The 19,647-nt window shown below is 37.6% G+C and overlaps 1 protein-coding gene across 1 annotated transcript in view; it reads left to right on the forward strand.

The window, feature by feature from the left end:
• The first annotated feature begins 66 nt into the window (after positions 1-66).
• The window catches only part of WDHD1 (WD repeat and HMG-box DNA binding protein 1), a 54,620-nt gene continuing 35,039 nt past the window's right edge, over positions 67-19,647 (forward strand). The window contains 10 exon segments of the mRNA XM_006096950.3: positions 67-139; positions 356-448; positions 9,806-9,917; positions 12,499-12,650; positions 13,319-13,430; positions 13,602-13,652; positions 14,754-14,849; positions 17,006-17,098; positions 17,858-17,964; positions 19,421-19,562. Coding sequence (XP_006097012.1) covers positions 372-448; positions 9,806-9,917; positions 12,499-12,650; positions 13,319-13,430; positions 13,602-13,652; positions 14,754-14,849; positions 17,006-17,098; positions 17,858-17,964; positions 19,421-19,562 — 942 coding nt within the window. The 5' untranslated portion in view covers positions 67-139; positions 356-371.

Below are 19,647 nucleotides of genomic sequence, written 5' to 3' on the forward strand. Positions count from 1 at the left end.
CGCGACCTGGGGCCGGGATTAGCGCCGGGCGTGGGCGGGGCGGCGCAGGCGCAGTGTGGCGAGCGCTCCGAGCGCGGGAAGCGTCCGCGCGCCGGGTGTTGCCTGTCCTCTCTCCTGTCGTGGAGGCTCAGGCGGCTTGGTGAGTCTTTCTCTCGCTACTCGCGCCAGAGAGAAGAGTGTCCTCTTCCAGGATTACTGTCTGACAGACCCTCCATTTGTTTTTTCTGTTTGTGCCCTTCGGGTGGGGGAAGAGGAGCTGCCGGGAGCATGCCCGTGGGGAGGCTCACCCCCTTGCCCACCAGCCCCCGGCTTTTTCGTCTTTAAAATAATACTAGATGTGATAAAACATTTCCAGGGAGGCGAAGGAAGAGATGCCTGCCACACAGAAGCCGATGAGATACGGACATACAGAGGGACACACGGATGTCTGTTTTGACGATTCGGGGAGGTAAAGTACTTTGAGAAGCAAAAAAAAACGTTTCAGGTGTAAATATTAGAACATTTAGTCTTATATGTTAGATAAGCAGTCAGCCTAACATGACTCGTACCAATATAGAGAAATAAGGTTGAAATATAAAATGGCACACATATTTTCCTTAGATTTATTATTCTATACCAGCGGTTCTCAACCTGTGGGTCGCGCCCCCTTCGGGGGTCGAGCGTCCCTTTCACAGGGGTCGCCTAAGACCATCGGAAAACACATATATAATTACATATTGTTTATGTGATTAATCACTATGCTTTAATTATGTTCAATTTGTAACAATGAAAATACATCCTGCATATCAGATATTTACATTACGATTCATAACAGTAGCAAAATTACAGTTATGAAGTAGCAACGAAAATAATTTTATGGTTGGGGGTCACCACCACATGAGGAACTGTATTAAAGGGTCGCGGCATTAGGAAGGTTGAGAACCACTGTTCTATACGGACTGTCTTGGTAGTTGAAGGATATAAAAAAAAAAAAAGTTGATGAGTTTAAAATCTTGCTTCCAGGGGAGTTGGAAAGACGCGGGCTTTCCTCTCTATTTCACCTCTGTTCAATTCCTCACAGCATCTCACGTCACTGATTATTCTGTCGGATTGGTAGGTGCCTACTTGTCAAATTCAGTGGCCCCTTCTATCTTTTTTGTATTTTATCCTCCCTTGGCTATTGTGATGCTGTTTCCTTTTTTGTTGTTTTTAACTTTCTGATGGTTCCCCCCCACCCTAATTTATTTCCTCTGCTTAGTCCCTATGGTGATATTTTCCCAGGGTTATTCTGGTCCCACCCCCACCTCCTTTTAAATCTTCACCCAAGGATATGTTTTCATTGATTTTTAAAGAGAGAGGAAGGGAGGGAAGAAGAGAGTTGCGGGGGGAAGGGGTGGTGGGGCATCGAACCCATAACCTAGGTATGTGTCCTGACCGGAAATCTAACCTGCCACCTTTTGGTGTAGGGAGGACCCTTCAACAAACTGAGCCACCTGTCCAGGGCTATTGTGGTCCCCCATTTTTTTTTAATATACTTTAGTGATTTTTTTACAGAGAGGAAGGGATAGGGATAGAGAGTTAGAAACATCGATGAGAGAGAAACATTGATCAGCTGCCTCCTGCACACCCTCCACTGGGGATATGCCCGCAACCAAGGTACATGCCCTTGACTGGAATCGAACCTGGGACCCTTGAGTCTGCAGGCCGACGCTCTATCCCCTGAGCCAAACCGGTTAGGGCTATTGTGGTCCCTTTTATCTTTCTAAATCCCACTCCTATGCAGCACTGTCTAATTCTGTGGCTTCCTCTGTCACACCTATGTTGATTTTTTTTCATTGAAAAAAATGTTTACATGGCTATTCCACTGAGAGCTAGAGATACAATCATGTTAACGAAGCACAGTCTTTTCCTTCATTGACTTTAAGGCCTTTTCAGATTGACACCGAGCACAAATTAATCACATAAAATAAATGTACATTTAGAATTACACTCAGAAGTATGAAATGATATGCGCAATGATAAGCCTAAATGAAGGAGAGTTGATCTAGTTTGAAGAGGCAGGGAAGGCTTCTCTGAGGAAGTATTTCTTTTTATTTATTTAAATTGAGAGAGAGAAACGTTGATTTGTTATTACACTTATTTATGAATTCATTGGTTGATAATTATATGTGCCCTGAACGGGGATTGGAACTGCAACCGTGGTCTATCAGGGTGATGCTCTAACCAACTGAGCTACCTGGCCAGGGCATGAGGAAGTGTTTTTTGAGATGAGATCTGAAGACTGAGTAGTAATTAAGTATAAAGAGATAGGTGGTGGCAGTGGGGTGGTGGTGTTGGCGTTCAAGGAAGAGGGAACACCATGTGTAAAGGCCCCGTGGGAATAGGGACTGTGGTATGCTCAAAGAACTGAAGGAAAGCTAGTGATGCTAAAATGTGGATAGTGATGCAGAGATTGACATGAGATGAATCTGTGAAGGTAGGCGTCCTATCCAACGCCTTTTGAGCTTTATTAAGGAATCTTGACTTCATATGGTAGGAAGATACTAAAGATTTGAAACAGAGAGGAGATATGATCAGACTCTTATTTTTGTTGTTGTTATTGTTAATCCTCATCAGAGGATATTTTTTCCATTGATTTTTAGAGAGAGTGGAACAGTGGGGGAGGGACAGAGGGACACATCGATTGGTTGCCTCCCTCATGAGTCCTGACCAGGGCCAGGGATCAAGCCTGCAACCAAGGTATAGGCTTTTGACCAGACTTGAATCTGGACCCTTCAGTCTGTGGGCTGACGCTTTATCCACTGAGACAAACCGGCTAGGGCCAGACTCTTGTTTTTGAGAGGATGCATGGAAGAAAAGGAGTAGGAGTGGATGCAGAGAGACTATTAGAAGGTATCTGTCTTAGTCTGGTTCATGTAATGGAAGCTCAGACTAGAGTAGACATGGGTATGTAGAAAACAGGATACATTCAGGAAATCTTTAAAAAGTGAAATCAGCCCTAGCTGCTTTGGCTCCGTGGATAGAGCGTTGGCCTGGGGACTGAAGAGTCCTGGGTTCGATTCTGGTCAAGGGCACATGCCTGGGTTGTAGACTCAATCTCCGGTAAGAGGCATGCAGGAGGCAGCTGATTGATGATTCTCTCTCATCATTGATGTTTCTATCTCTCTCTCCCTCTCCCTTCCTCTCTGAAATCAATAAAAATATATATATTTTTTAAAAGGTGAAATCAACAGGATGGATTGGCTATTAAGGACAAAGAAAAGGGAGGTGTCTAGGATAACATCTGTGATTCTAGATGGGGAAGTAATGGTGCCATTCACAGATGTTTAAAAAGCTTGGAGAGGAGCATATTTCAGAGGTAGAAGGGGGATGGAGATTGGACATGATTTTGGACATGATTTAGTGTAGAATGTCTTTGAGATATTCAATGAGAGAAGTAGCCAGCTGAGTAAACGGGTCTAAAGCTCAGAGAAGAAATGTGAACTAGAGATAGAAATCTACATCTTGAGCTGATGCCTTCTGGAATTCAGGACTGAGGTCTTGACTGGAAATCTAAATGTGGGAGTTGCCAATATAGAGATGGTATTTAATGCTATGAACTTGGATGGCATCACCTAGGGAAGGAATGAATGCAATTAAGAAAAAAGAATCAAGGGCTAAGCCCTGGAACAATTAAAAATATTTAGAGATCAAGAAGGGCTGGCAAGGAAAATAGAAAACCAAGATATAAGAATGATGTCTAGAAGCGAAATGAAGTAAGCATTTTGAGGAGGAAATAATAAACTATGTTAAATATTGCTGGTGGGTCAAATACAGGACTGAGAATTCACCATTAGCTTTAGTGTTGTGGAGGACATGGATGATTTTGAGCTTTTTAATGGAATGGTAAGAATGAAATCCTTGCCCTGGTCAGGTTGCTCAGTTGGTTAGAGTGCCATTCTGATACTCCAAGGTTGTAGGTTTGATCTCCGGTTAGGGCACATCCAGGAAGCAACTAATGAATGCATAAAAAAGTGAAACAACAAAATTGATGTCTCTTTCTCTCTCCCTCTCTCCTTACCTCCAAACCGGTCAGGGCTCCTTACCTCCTTTCTTCTTTCTCTCTCTCAAATCAATTAAAAAAAAAAAAAAAAGAAAACCTTGTTGCAGTAGAATCAAGAGAATGGAAAGGGAGGATTTGGAGTTAGTGGGTCTGGCACTCAAAGAATGAGGATAATTGGGTAGGAATGTGGGGTCAGGAAAGATTTTTGTTTTGTTATAAAATGAGAAAGATTACAGCATATATATGAGTGGAGATGATCCCATAGAGAGGGATAACTTGATTTCATAGTAGAAAGGAGGAAGATTGCTGGAGTGATGTCCTGATTGGGTGTGGGGCTAGTATATTGGGTACTAGAGGGAGAGATTGGCCAAATGTAGGAGGAGCATGATCAAATTCATGTGGAGGGAAGGGGCTTCTAAAAGGGATGGGGAGAACATGTGGACAATTTCTATAGATTGCTTCTGTTTTCTCAGTGAATAGGACATGAAGTCATCAGTTGAAAGTGGGGAGGAGGTGTAGGTTTGAAACAAGAGAAATAGATATGAGAGAGATAGTTAGAAGAAATGGAAAATTGAATGAATCACGGAATATAGTGGGATTGCTGTGCAGCAATACAAGCCTACTTCAGGTTAGTGATCATAAATTTAAAGCGAGACATATAACTCGGTTATTTGTTTTTTCAGCCTTACTTAGTTCTGCAAGTGCAAATTTTTTTAATAGGCAGAGAGTTGGATATAACCAAGGTTGGGATTTTGCCTGGTAAGTATGACAAAGTCAAAGAGGGCTGAGGGTTTTGAGGGTGATGCAGAGGAGTGATTTTAGTAACAGACTATGGAATCTAAGCCAGTTTAGGAGGGATGTGAGAACTTGAAAGGAGAGACAGTGAAAAGGTAGTTTCATTAGATTGTAGATCCTAATAGGAGTTAGGATATTAAGGGTGCCAGGTGAAAAGATAAGTGATTTGGATGATTGAAGTTGAGATTGTGGAGCAGTTGCTATTGGTAAAGACAAAATCTAGTCTATCACTATGGGAGTCTGAGATGGGGCAGAGGGCAAGATCGAGTATCAGAAGGTTTCACCTATATGGATGTTGAAAACACGAAGAATAATAGGAATAGTGTTAGAAAATAACAATGAACCTTGTGCTAAAAATTCTTAGGGAACTAGGGATATTTCCCTTTAAGAATCTATAGGTGGTCTGATGGCAGTTTCAAACTTGTAAAAAGATTTTATTTTTAAAAGGAGGGTGTGGCAATAGAATGCAAGTGGAAATGAATGAAATGCATGGAAGGCCTACCTCTAGGCCCCAGAGGGATGTAGAAAAGAAATCAGCCATCACTTAAGAGGGCTTAACACTTGGGTTGCATAACAATGAACCTTGTGCTAAAAATTCTTAGGGAACTAGGGATATTTCCCTTTAAGAATCTATAGGTGGTCTGATGGCAGTTTCAAACTTGTAAAAAGATTTTATTTTTAAAAGGAGGGTGTGGCAATAGAATGCAAGTGGAGAGAAATGCCTTTGAAATCATTGCCTTTTCGTAGTTAAACGTGTGTTAAGGAAGATAAAGGCATTAATTTAAGAGGGCTTAAGAGGAAGCAGTGTCCTTAGAGGAATGTTCAGAAAAAGAGCTAATGATATAGAAATTTTGCTGGTGCCTGACCATGAATCTCATGAGGCCCAATGGAAAGGTTAAGGAGGGGTGGTCTGATAGGGAACAATGTTGCTCTGTGAGGGTAGAGAATCCAGATGGTGAGAAATGCCTTTGAAATCATTGCCTTTTCGTAGTTAAACGTGTGTTAAGGAAGATAAAGGCATTAATAGAATTTGTCCTGGTTCTCAGAAACTTACAGGGGATTTCTTAATTTATCATCTAAATTAGGACACTTTTGAGAATGAGGATAAGGATTTCAAGAGAATTGCAATTAAAATGATAATATTTTGAATTATTTATTGATTAGCAAATTATTCTGTTTTGGTCTATAACATTTCTATTCAAAAACTATTTCAAAACAATTTTTTCTAAAAAACATTTGTGACATTTAACATTAAAAAAGTCTTTTATATTGATAATTTAACATTAAATATATAATCTAGCCCAGCAGGCATGGCTCAGTGGTTGAGCATCGACCTATGAACCAGGAGGTCATGGTTCGATTCCCGGTCAGGGCATATACCCAGGTTGTGGGCTCAATCCGGAGTGTGGAGCATGCAAGAGGCAGCTGCTCAGTGATTCTCTCTCATCATTGATGGTTCTCTCTCTCTCTTCCTCTCCATTCCTTTCTGAAATCAATAAAAATATATTTTTAAAAATTTGACAAGTATGGCTTCTGTTTTGATTGGTGTATTATCACAGCTTAATTTGGCATAATTATGAATTATAATTCAAGTTCCAAGTACATTTGTGTTTTATAGATTAGTAAGAACATGGTTCTTACAGTATTGTGCTCTGTGAGAATGTATATTGTTACTATAAAAAGTAAGAATTTTATCTTTAGCATTGAACTTTTCAAATGAAGTTTCATAGAATTCCTAATAATGTCAGGTGTTTCACTTTCAACATAATGAAGCTGTATTTTGTTTCCGTAAAATGAAGGGAAAACTAAACCAATATTGGAATTAATCTGACTCACTTTCTGTTTCAAAACTCTGATGACATTGATGTAAAACCAATATCATTTAACTGTTTGAAAAGCTCTTTTACTAATGGAAACAACACATTAACAGCTATCATTTCACTTTTCATACTTGCACTAGGAAACTTAGAATGAAAAATGAACAAAATTGATTTAGAATGTTTTTTGTGTGTGTGTTTTTAAAAAAATCCTTACTGGCAGATATTTTTTCACTGATTTTCAGACGGATTTTTTCACTGATTTAAGTGGAAGGGGGGCAGGGGAGAGAAATATCAAGGTGAGAGAGAGACATCGATTAGTTGCCTCCTGCTCTTGTTCCTATTGGGGCTAGGGATTGGACCTGCAACTGAGGTATGTGCCCTTGACCAGGAATAGAACCTGCGACTCTTCAGTCCATGGGCCGACACTAACCAAACCAGCTGGGGCTGGTCATTTGTCTTAATGCTGCATTGTCCAGTACAGTAGTTACTAGCTACTTGTAGCTATTTAGATTTAAATTAATTAAAATTAACTAAATTAAAAATTCAGTTCCTCAGTTTCATTTCAATTGCTCAGTAGCCAGATGTAAACCATTTCCATCATCAGAAAGTTCTATTGGACAGCATAGTCATGATTGACAAGATCATGACTTGTTCATCCTGATCAAACTCACTGGGCAGCTACATGGTTTTCAGGCAGTCTGTGTACTTATGAAGTAGATGCTGATGCTTCTTCAGGAGTTGTCTATCTTCTGCTTTCCTGTGGTTGGTGTTGTCATTCTAGGCCCCATGGTAAATGTCAACTAAGATTTTGTTCAAGTTACATTTTTATTGTCAAGTGCTTGAGGAGCAGACAGAAATTTAATATTTAATTTTTTATTAAACATGTATTTGAAGTATTTTTCTCCAGTTCATTGCTTCTGAAAGTTTTTTTGTTTTTGTGAAATTTAGAAAGTATAGCCAATAATAAAATTAGTATTTTTATTTCTACAGTAAATGACAAAAATACTGTAGTAAGAATGTTCAAACTACTCTAAAAGCTCTCCAAAAGACTACTTAACTGTTTCCTGCATATATTTCTCTTTTTAAAAAAATATGTATATTTTATTGATTTCAGAGAGGGAGAGGAAGAGAAAGATAGAAACATCAATGATGAGAGAGAATCATTGATCAGCTGCCTCCTGCACGCCCCCTACTGGGGATTGAGCCTGCAACAATGGCATGTGCCCTTGAATGGAATCGAACCCAGGACTCTTCAGTCCACAGGCTGATGCTCTATCCACTGTGCCAAACCAGCTAGGGCCTGCATATATTTCTTGTTAATTCCACTGTACTTTACTATTATTTCCCACTGGACCCACCAACTGGCATTTGCAACTTTGTATATCTCCTGTGGCTGGTAGACCAAATAGTTGGTAGGGACAGCAGTATGAAATGTTTCTCCCATCACCACTGGATACTGAAAAAAATCACTTTCCCTAAGGACTCATATTTGGCCTTATTTTGGTTTTTATCAGTTAACACCTGTTGTCCTTGAAAGGAGGTGTTAATTTGCATCAAGGAATGGAAAGGGGGAGATGAGTTATCATCAGTTGTCTTTCAGATTTACCTATGTGTTAAAGCGAGAACTCTATTCATTGCATTTGTTACATTACAAAACAGGATCATGACAAAAGCTGGAAGTGCAAAGAAGAGATCTGTCAAACTTACCCCAACGAATTTTGATGCAACTAATACTAATCAAGGATAAATGCTAAACCAGCTGGATGCATAAAACAGGAATATTCTGGGGAAACTGATACTTATGGTCCTCTTATTTATTTCCTATAGAAGGGAGTCCAAGCTCCTCACTCTGGCATTAAGGTTATCCTAAATAGAATGATCCCATCTACATTTTCTTTCTGTTTCCTGTACTGTCTGCTCTAGCGAAACTCCCACAGCTTTACTAACTTCATACTTTGGTTCATGTGTTTTGTCTGTTTGAAACTGCTCTTTTCACCAATGTCAGCGTATCCTATTTGTCCTTTGACTTCCCAGTGAAAATACCACCCTTCTGATTTTCCAAGTGGAAATTAATCTTTTTCTTCTGAACATCCACAGTTCTTTTTATGGCTCCTCTTTGCCATTATTCATATTATTTTTATATTTCATTGGCTTTTGTATGTGTAGATAGGACACATACTGGATGAATAAAAGCACTTGCAAGACAATATGTAAAATAAGATTTGAGAGCGATAGGTAGCCATTTGCATAATCAGTTTTGGATAATTGAACTCTTGCATCCATTTATTTATTCATTCCACAAACATTTGTCAAAGTTCCTATATATCAGACTGCTGTGTGCTAAAGACACAATGGTTAACACAGGAGACCTGATCCCTGCTGTTACAGAGATTTACATACTCATCTTTCTTACATTATTACAAACTAGAGGCCCAGTGCACAAATTCATGCACGGGTGGGGTCCAGCCGGCCTGGCCCCAATTGGGGCGGATTGGGGCTGGGCCTGTCGGGAGGAGGAGATGGTGGGAGATTGGCCAGCCAGCCTGCCCCAATTGAGGCCCAATCAGAGCCGGGCTGGCTGGGGGGAGGGGCTGCGGGAAGTTGGCCAGCTGGCCCCGCCCCCTGATCAGGCCAGTTCACTGGCCACAGTGGGTGTCATAGCGACCAGTCATCCTGGTCGTTACAGCATTACGGTCGCTGGCTTTTTATATATATAGATAAAGACTTACTAGTATGCCAAAGAAGAACTAAAGAGAACATTAAACTCACCTTTTATTTTACAGCATAGGAGGTTAGCAGTCTTTGTTATTGAGGCTTATGAATGTAAAATGAGAAAACATATTATCTAATATCTTGATTTTATTTTTTAAAAAAACCACCTAGCCCTAACCGGTTTGGCTCAGTGGATAGAGCGTCAGCCTTCGGACTGAAAGGTCCCAGGTTCGGTTCCGGTCAAGGGCATGTACCGTGGTTGCAGGCACATCCCCAGTGGGGGGCGTGCAGGTGGCAGCTGATCGATGTTTCTGACTCTCTGTCCCTCTCCCTTCCTCTCTGTAAAAAATCAATAAAATTTATTAAAACAAAAACAAAAAACCCACCTAAGTAGCATTCTAAAAAAATCAGACTGAAAACAGGGTGACTTTTTTTAATGAGTATGTTTCCTTCACAGTTGTATTGTGACTTGTGGAAGTGATGGTGATGTGAGGATTTGGGAAGACTTGGATGATGATGATCCTAAGTCCATTAATGTTGGAGAAAAGGCATATTCATGTGCTTTGAAGGTATTAAAAACAATTACAGCAACTGATGTAAAATTGTACTGTCATGTGCCCTGACCAGGAATTGATCCTTGACTTAACACCCTATTTATAAATAAGGTCATTCACAGGTAACCTGGGCTTAGGACTTAGACATGTCTTTTGGGGCCATTATTCAGCCCACTATAAGTACTATAGTCAGTGCTGAAATGTTTTATTTAGCTTTAGGAATAGAGTTTATGGGACTTCATTGAGATGACAGTACCAAATAGCCATGCAAAGTTAACAGTTTTATAGTGTATTTCATTTAAAACATAATTTCTTATAAACACACTTTTTTTTTTTTATCCAGCAATATAGGAAAGTACAGTTAGATGCTTTATTTGAGAACAAATTGGAGAAAATATCATCCTCCAAAATAGTGAAAGTGGATGAATCAACATGTTTGTGGGTAGTAGTACTTTTGCATAGTATTTTAAAGTGTCAGAGCCTTTTAACAAAAATATGGAGATGTATGTGGAATTATCTCCATTTTATTCTTGGAAAAACCAAAATTCAGAGTAAGGTCAAATGACATAGTACGGAACACAATGGGCTAAAGCTCAGGTCATCCTCTGCTGGGTTCCATTCCTCACCACTCACCTGGGAGAAGAGTGGTCTGTGCAGATCTAACCAGAGCCCTGATCTTTTGGTCCATTTTTCTTTTTCAAACTTTTACTAATTGACAGAGTACTGATAGTGATTTGGTTTCCCAGTAGATTTGTTAGAGAATGACTTCAATTCTATATTCAGGTCTTTCAGGTAAATGAGTACAGTTATATACTTTAATATTAATACAGGGCTAGTTATCATGTTGTTAAAGAGTTACCAATATTTTTTATTAGAGCTAAGGGTACTTAATCAGTACTCTACTAAGAAATCTGTCTGCAAGAAATGCACAGCCAGGTTGCAAAATTCTTGTAGATGTGCACACGTGAATAGTTAGTGTATCTGTAGTTTTGCCAAAGAACATTTAGCATCATCAGTGTTGTCTTAAATTGGTTATAGTTTTTTGTTGATTCTCTTCTTGTTTTCACATTTAGATTATTTTCAGCTTTGCTTCAACCTTATGAATTTATTGTGGATTGTTTAATTACTTACAGTAGTTATAATGTAGGCATAAATAGTACTTTTCACTAGTCTTCCAGTAATTGAACTTGATAAATGTATAATTACAGTTTAAATTTGAAACATCTGTACTGTTATTCAAACAGATGTATGCATTCTCCCAAATTTTGCTGTTTGGTAACATGTCATTCTTATCAAGTTCTCTTTCCACTGGAGTGGAAGCAGGTGCTATGGGTAGGCTAAGGGTCCTAAATGTGCAAATGTGGCTGAGACGTATTGCTATATGATAGAGGATATTTATTAACAAACTTGAATAGTTTGTTTATAAGTGGTTGTCATTTAATCAAAATTAATAAATTGACCATATGGTTAATCAAAAATTCTATTGGGTTGGTAGGCTATGATTTAGTATGTTGGGACTTAATCTCTTTTTTTGCAAAGTAATCAAACTATAGTACTGGGGCAGATCCTTAATCTTTTATGACTCTTAGCTAAAAACTCTGCAAAACAGTGGTATTTGCTGATCATTTAGAAGCCTGAGATTTTCTGTGTACTTAGTTGTTTTCTTTTTTGTTAATCCTCACCTGGGGATATTTTTCCACTGATTTTTAGAGAGATTGGAAGGGAAGGGGAGAGGTGGAGAGAGAAAAACATCAATCTGAGAGAGACACATCGATTAGTTGCCTCCTGCACATGCCCAGCAGGGATCGAGCCTGCCACTGAGGTACGTTCCCTTGACTGGAATTGACCCACGACCCTTCAGTGCATAGACTGACATCATTGGGCACACCGACCAGGGCTAAAATATATTTTTATTGCTTTTAGAGAAGGTGAGGGAGAGCGAGAGAGGGAGAGGAAGAGGAAGAGAAACATCAATATGAGAGAGAAATATCGATTGGCTGCCTCCCGCTCTAGCTGCAATCTGGGATTGAACCCACAACCTGGGTATGTGCCCTGACCAGGAATTGAACTGGTGAACTTTCAGTACACAGGATGATGCTCAACCAACTGAGCCACATTAGCTAGGGCTATTTAGTGTTTTTAAGAAGGTGCTGTGGATTCTGCTGTGGATTCTGCATTTAGATTTTATCCTATTCCAGAAAGACATGTAATTATTTTAGTGTGACCCTTGTGGCTATATCTTTTAATGTGCTCATCCCTCACTCAGACTAGCTGTGTTTTCTCTGAAAAGCTCTCCTATGTCTTTTTTTTAAAATGACACTTGGAACTCCATAAAAATACTAATGAAATATTTTTCTTAACCAGAAGTAAAAGAAAAATCAGAGGCTAAATGTTTGGCTGGTGAAGTTTTCTAAAGGCAGCAAATAAATTTTTCTTGCTAATACACATTTCAGGAAAATTGTATGCTGGTAATTTTTTTTTTAATACGTGCCATATTTATAAGGTTGTTTTTTGGTTTTGGTTTTATTTTAACGATGGAGAGATTCCCAATCAATTTGGATTTGTCTTGCCAATATTTCTTATATTTTTCTTTTAGAGTGGAAAATTGGTCACTGCAGTATCTAACAATACTGTTCAAGTCCATACATTTCCCGAAGGAGTTCCAGATGGTATATTGACTCGCTTCACCACAAATGCAAATCATGTGGTCTTTAATAGTGATGGTACCAAAATCGCTGCTGGATCTGGGTAAGGGTCTTTGATATCAGAAAAGGAAATAATTCTGTTAAAACAGAATGGTCTCATTCATTGCTTTCAGGGTAACATTTTCATGACTCTGTTCACTTAATTTTTGTATTGAAGTCTTTAACTAGTAAAGGTTTTTGAGGGCAAACTTGTGCTTATGAATTAAAATATATATATTGCTTTGCAGACAGTCTTATTTGGTAAATGATGAAAAAGATTGGTAAAAGATGATAATTTGATAGAAGATTTTAAAAATTATTTCAGGTAGAACTGGGCCTGTACAGTCAGGATTTTTGTGGTTTCCTTTGAGGTTTATTTGTCATAGTAAAAATACGTAATTTTTGAGTTGCCAAGGTGGAGTAAAAGGTACAGCTCTTTTAAAAATGGTTGTGACTGTAATTAATTAGCAAATAATAGAAGTCTAAAATGTAATTATGGAAGCAACTTATGAAGTATATGTATTTTAACATAATGAGAAATCTGGACTTGTGTTTGTAGTATCTTTATAGAGCAAAACTAAAAGGTCAGTCATTAAATCTGGCTGTCAGACTTTACAAGTTGCTTTAAAGAGTTATGAAATTTCTTGTGATTTTGATATATTTGGATCATAGCTTTTAGGAGAGTCTTTTGTATTGGCATTTATTCATGTACTTTACTTTTATTGTTCATAGTGACTTTCTAGTCAAAGTTGTAGATGTGATGGATTGCAGCCAGCAGAAAACATTTCGAGGACATGAAGCCCCTGTTTTAAGTCTTTCCTTTGATCCTAAGGATGTCTTTCTGGTAATAATTTTCCTCTCTCTTCTTGCATTTTTCTTTATTATGTTTAAAATTGTAAGAGAATTAGAAATTTTCACCCCGTTGATAAAAGCCACTTTGATATATTAATCGAACCAGTTTCCATATAGTATTATGGTTGTAACTACAGACAAATCTATTGTTTTATTCCTGCAGGCATCAGCTAGTTGTGATGGATCTGTCAGAGTGTGGCAAATTTCAGATCAGGTAAACTCATCAATTTGAATTTAAAACTTTTGCCCATTTCTGTAATATATTGAGTGTTATATATTGTATTATTTGGTCAAATTAATAATACTTTTTCTTTATAGTTTGTTTCTTTTGAGTAGCATTAGTAACTGTTATTGTGATCAATATCCATAATCTAATGCAAAAGATCTAATGTTGAAGACTAATTGCTTTTTTACTCAATTACAGGAAAATTTCATTTTTAGGTTTTATAAATAAGGGAAATTCAGTCATTATTAATTATTTACAAACTAACTGCCATCTGTTGGGATCTAGATATTGGGATACAAAAATAAAATAAGCCCTAACCAGTTTGGCTCAGTGGATAGAGCATCAGCCTGCGGACGCAAGAGTCCCGGGTTCGATTCCGGTCAAGGGCATGTACCTTGGTTGCGGGCACATCCCCAGTGGGGAATGTGCAGGAGGCAGCTGATCGATGTTTCTCTCTCATCGATGTTTCTAACTCTCTATTTCTCTCCCTTCCTCTCTGTAAAAAATCAATAAAATATATTTTTAAAAAAAACCAAATAAATAAAATAAAATAAAGCATGGGCCACACTTAGTTTGGATTCACATAACAACTATTCTAATCCAACCTGATAAAAGATTTTTTTTCTTTTTGTTTTTTTATTTATTGCTTGTGTTTTTGTTTGTTCTTGACAAAAGTTCCAAAGGAGGTGTGAAGAAAGTGCTCTCCAGATTGGCAGAGAAGACAATTTATTCTTCCTGATCTATGAAGTTTATTTTTGTAGACACTTTAAGATTTTAATGTAATAAGTTTTGTTTTGTTTTTTTTGCCTGTGTATATGAAAGTTTGTTCAATGAGTGTAGTTTACTTATTTTACATAGGAAATGTTTCTTTTAATTTAATTACTTAAAACTTGAGCACTTTATACCTCTGAAAGACTTAAAGTAATTTAGATAAATCAAACATTGTCATAATTAGGTGAACGTGAATTAACTTGCCTTTTTTTATGAACTACATATCAATTTGAAGAATCCACCTATTAAATATATTCAGTTCTGCATATCTTTTGGGGAGAATTTTTATAAAGGGAAGTAATTTTTTTTTTTAATTAGACATGTGCTATTAGTTGGCCACTGCTACAAAAGGTCAGTGATGTGATAAATGCAAAATCAATCTGCAGACTTGCTTGGCAGCCAAAAAGTGGGAAGGTAAGTGACTAATTTTCAACCTTTTAAAAATTTATTTGTTTCAGTTCTTATCAAGTTTGAATGTGAGAATAGTTTTTAAATTTTAACTATTTTATTTGGATTATAAATTTTTGAGCCCCAGGCTGACTAATTAATATTGAAATGCTATGAGAAACATTTCAGCTTTTTAGGAATCTTTTTAAAGAGTACATTTTGCATGAATGAATTACTTCTATATTCTTTACATCTATGTTTAATGGAAACAGTCTTATTATGTCCACTCTTACCATCAGTATTTAACATTTTGAAGATGTACTAGCAGATACAGTTAGACACTAGAAAGCTATGGGTGGGTTTGGATGGAGGAAGGAGAATGCTCATCTGCAAATGAAATGCTTGCATATAAGGAAATTCCAAGAAAATGAACTGGGAAAATTAAGGGAGCTGTAAGAAAAATTAATATTCAAAAACAGTAACAGCCCGGCCAGTGTGGCTCAGTGGTTGAGCATTGACCCATGAACCAAGAGGTCACTAGTTTGATACGTGGTCAGGGCACATGCTCGGGTTGTGGGCTTCATCCCTAGTTGGGGGCGTGCAGAAGACAGCGATTGATGTCTCTCATCGATTTTTCTATCTATTCCTCTCCCTTCCTCTCTCTCTAAAATCAATGAAAACATTTTTAAAAAAACAAACCAGTAACAATCCTATATATAAATAATAGCCATTAAAAAATACAGTGGGTGAAAATAAAACACTTATTTTCAAAAAAACTTTTGTATCAAAAAAGATAAAATAACTAGGTATAATTTTATAAGAAATATGATGAGCTATATAAAGAGAACTTTAACATACTAGCAAGAGGACTCAAAGAAGACTTGTTAAATAGAAAAATATATCCTAGTCTTAGGAAATTTTTTATATAAATAAAGATTTAATTCTTCCCTAAATTATTCTATAGTTTGGACAACATTAAAATATAAAATATCAGTAAGATATCAGATAATGCTGATTCTAAAATCCATATGGAAAACTAAAATCTTAGAAAAGAAAAATGATGGAGTCTAACCTTTCATACTAACCTTTCATACTAACCCAGTCAGATATAACATATTATGATGCTGTAGGAGTTAAAAGTTTGCTACTCTAGACAGATACCTATTAAACAGAGAAATGGATCCAATATATATGGAAATTTAGTGTACGGTAAAGGTGGAGAAAAGGAGATTTAGTAACTATATTGGCAAAGGGCATGGAGGTGAGAACCATTGAGGATGACCTTGGAGGCTTCCTACCACATGGTGAATCTGCTTTATCCTGTCAACTTTTCTGTATGTGTGAAAATTTTCAGAAAAGACGATTAATAAATTTAATAATATAAAAAGTAAATCTTTTTGTATGATAAAAAATATTTCAGAGCCAAAGGACAAGTGAAAAACTTGGAAGTTTGAAATAATATGACAGAGAGCTAACTTCATTAATATATAAAGATTTCTTATAAATCAATAGGATACAAAGAGAAGGATGTGGGAATACCTTCCTAGTTGCTAGATGGGATGCTGCCCAATTCATGAGATTTATGAATCACTTAATAAAGTTAATTAGGTCTTCAAAAAAAAAAAAAGACAAGGACATGAGCAGATAGAGTATAGAAAAAGATATACAGATGGCTTTTAAAATATGATAACATATGCAACCTTTCATACTAAAGAATACAAAATGAAGCTATAGTGATAGTCTATTTTTCACGTATGATATAGTCAAAGATCAAAAGCAACATGAAAAGAGTATACCATTTTAAATTTCTTCTAGTCTATTTCTTTGGAAGAATACATAGGAAGATACATTTCCTTTTCTTAAATTTTTCAAGTATTCTGGCTCTATTTCTTTTCTTCTAATAAATGAGATAAATTTTTAGATCCAAAGGCCTTAGATACCTTAAAAAGTAGTATTAAAAACATAGTAACAAGCATTCTGTTTTTCAGTGCAAGCAGTAGAGTGACTATCACCCATTCTTTGCTTATCAAAATTTTAAGTAATTTTCTGAGTTTTGTTAGTTGCCAGTTAAAATACAAATTTACTCTAATGTTGTGTAAGCTTGGGATGAATTTTCTGCCTTTTTTCTCTTTCAATTTAATTTAACGTAAACTTTTGTTTAATCGGTTTATCTTTTCTAATAGTTACTAGCAGTTCCTGTGGAAAAATCTGTTAAGCTATATAGAAGAGAAACTTGGAATAATCAATTTGATCTTTCAGATAATTTCATCTCTCAGGTAGGTTTTGTAAGTGACACTTTCAGTAGGATAAAGGGAATATTTAATGCATACTTTGCCTAAATACAGTTTCAGTTAAATGTTGTTAGAAATGGAGAATTCCAGTCTGTTGTGTATGTGTCCATCTTCTTCCCCTTAGTCTTTCTTCATTTAGCCAATAACTAGACAGCTTTTCTTTGAGAAATTTGATAAGAAAAATCTTTTAATTTTTAAGAACTCAAATTTAACCCTAACATAGTATTAGAAGTTATTCTCATGTTAGCAGTATTTGACCTTTATTTTTAAATGAGTTGTACTGAGACTTGTGATCATAGACTCTACAATTTTAGAGCAGGAAAAGTTTTTGGTCTGTATTCTCTCTCTCACTCTCACTCTCTCACACACCCATTTTGCAGTTAAGGAAACAGAGGACAAGTAGTTGAGCAATGGCTTACTAAGGTTCACTTCACTTCTACTTCTCTTTATCTTGATAGTGACTGCTAACAGAATACCTTGTGTTATCTCTCTCTCCAGGATAATAACATTTTTCTAGATTTTGCTTTTAAAATTGTGCCAGTATAATTTTCTCATGATAAATTAATAGCTGCTTGTAATAGTTGAAACTTATTGAAAAAGAAAGAAGTAAGCAAGCTTTGTCTTCAGACCTAATTAGAAGTTACCTGGAATATATTGAATAAGGGTTATAAAAATTAGAATTTTATAAGGTAAGTGTTTAATTTCAAATTATACAAAATTGTCATTTATTGTTTTTCTTTATAGACCCTCAATGTAGTAACCTGGTCTCCTTGTGGGCAATATTTAGCTGCAGGGAGTATTAATGGTTCAATTATAGTTTGGAATGTGGAAACCAAAGAGTGCATGGAAAGGTATGATTCAATGTATCTTTTTTCTCTTTCTTGCTTATTTTAATTAGACTTTTGTTTGTCTTATGAAACATTTCAAATTTGTAATTATTAGATTGTCAAAATGCAAACAAAAACCTACTAGTTCATCAAAGGTCATTTAAACCTTTTTATTTATTGACTAGAGGCCGGTGCACGAAATTTGTGCACTGGGCGGGGGGGGGGCGGGGGGGGAGTGTTCCCTCAGCTGGGCCTGTGCCCTCTCATAGTCCGGGAGCCCCGCGATCGGTCGCTCTGCAAAGGCAGGCCCCACCCACCTGCTGCAGCGTCACCGGCTAGGTAGCCTGGGCCTCCCTCTGCGGGGCGATCCATCGTGGGGCTCCATGATGGATTGCCCCAAAGAGGTAGGCCCCGTCCACCTGGCTGGGGCTCCATGATGGATCGCCCCCACAGAGGGAGGCTCAGGCTACCCGCTGCAGTGCCGCCGTGGGGTAGCCTGGGCCTCCCTTTTTGAGGCGATCATGGAGTCCCCCCCAATTGATTGCCCTGCCGGCTGGAGGCCTGGGCCTCCTTCTATGGGGCCATCATGGGTTGATGGCTGGGTCCCGACCAATCGCATCACACCTGCCTTGGCTGGACTGGCACCAGTGGGTGTCATAGCGTGGTTGTCTGGACGGTCGTTCCGATGTTTGGCTGTTTGGTCGATTTGCATATTATGCTTTTATTATTATTACTAGAGATTCGTGCAATAGGCCTTCCTTTCCCCTGGCTGCTGGCACCAGTTTTCCTCCAGCACCCGGCACCCAGGCCTTCGCTCTGGCTGGGCTCCAGCCGGAGCCAGTCTAGGGACCATGAGGCTTTCGCTGCTCTGTGGGCCCCGCGGCCGTGAGGTTTTCGCTGCTCCGCCGGCCTCTGGGCCATCACGCTTCGCTCCACCGCTTGGAGCCTACATATACAAATTAACCGCCATTTTAGGTTAATTTGCATACTCTCCTGATTGGCTGGTTAGAGTAGCGAAGGTATGGTCAATTTACATGTTTGTCTATTATTAGGTAAGATTTATTGATTGTTTTGGCCCTGGCTGAGTAGCTCAGTTGGTTAGTATCATCATGATACCCCAAGATTGTGGGTGTGTTCTTTAGTCAGGATACATATAAGAATCAATCAGTGAATGCAAAAATAAGTGGAACAACAAATTGATATTTCTCTCTAAAGTCAGTAAGTATTTATTGATTGTTTTATTTGACCATTTTATTTTTTAAATATCATTTTTAAATTACAGTTGTATATTAGCTTTAGGTTTATAGCATAGTTTTTGACAATTATAATTTACAAACTGATTCCCCCGATAATTCAAGTACCTATTGGCATCATATGTAATTACTACCATTTAATATTTTCTAACAAAAATTTACCTAAAGAAATGCATAGTTTATATTTTTCTTGACAGTGCCTTAAGAACTTACTTTTTAATTTTTAGGGTGAAACATGAGAAAGGTTATGCAATTTGTGGCCTGGCCTGGCATCCTACTTGTGGTCGAATAGCTTATACTGATGCAGAAGGAAATCTAGGGCTCCTGGAGAATGTTTGTAACTCTAATGGAAAGATACCAAGCAGTAAGGTAATAAGTAATATGGTAGAACAGTTTCTTCAGTGTCTTTCTGTGGTTATGTAGATTTGGAAAGCATCACAAACTACATTACTTT

The sequence above is a fragment of the Myotis lucifugus genome, unplaced genomic scaffold (assembly GCF_000147115.1).
Source record: "Myotis lucifugus unplaced genomic scaffold, Myoluc2.0 scaffold_191, whole genome shotgun sequence".
Classification (NCBI taxonomy): domain Eukaryota; kingdom Metazoa; phylum Chordata; class Mammalia; order Chiroptera; family Vespertilionidae; genus Myotis; species Myotis lucifugus.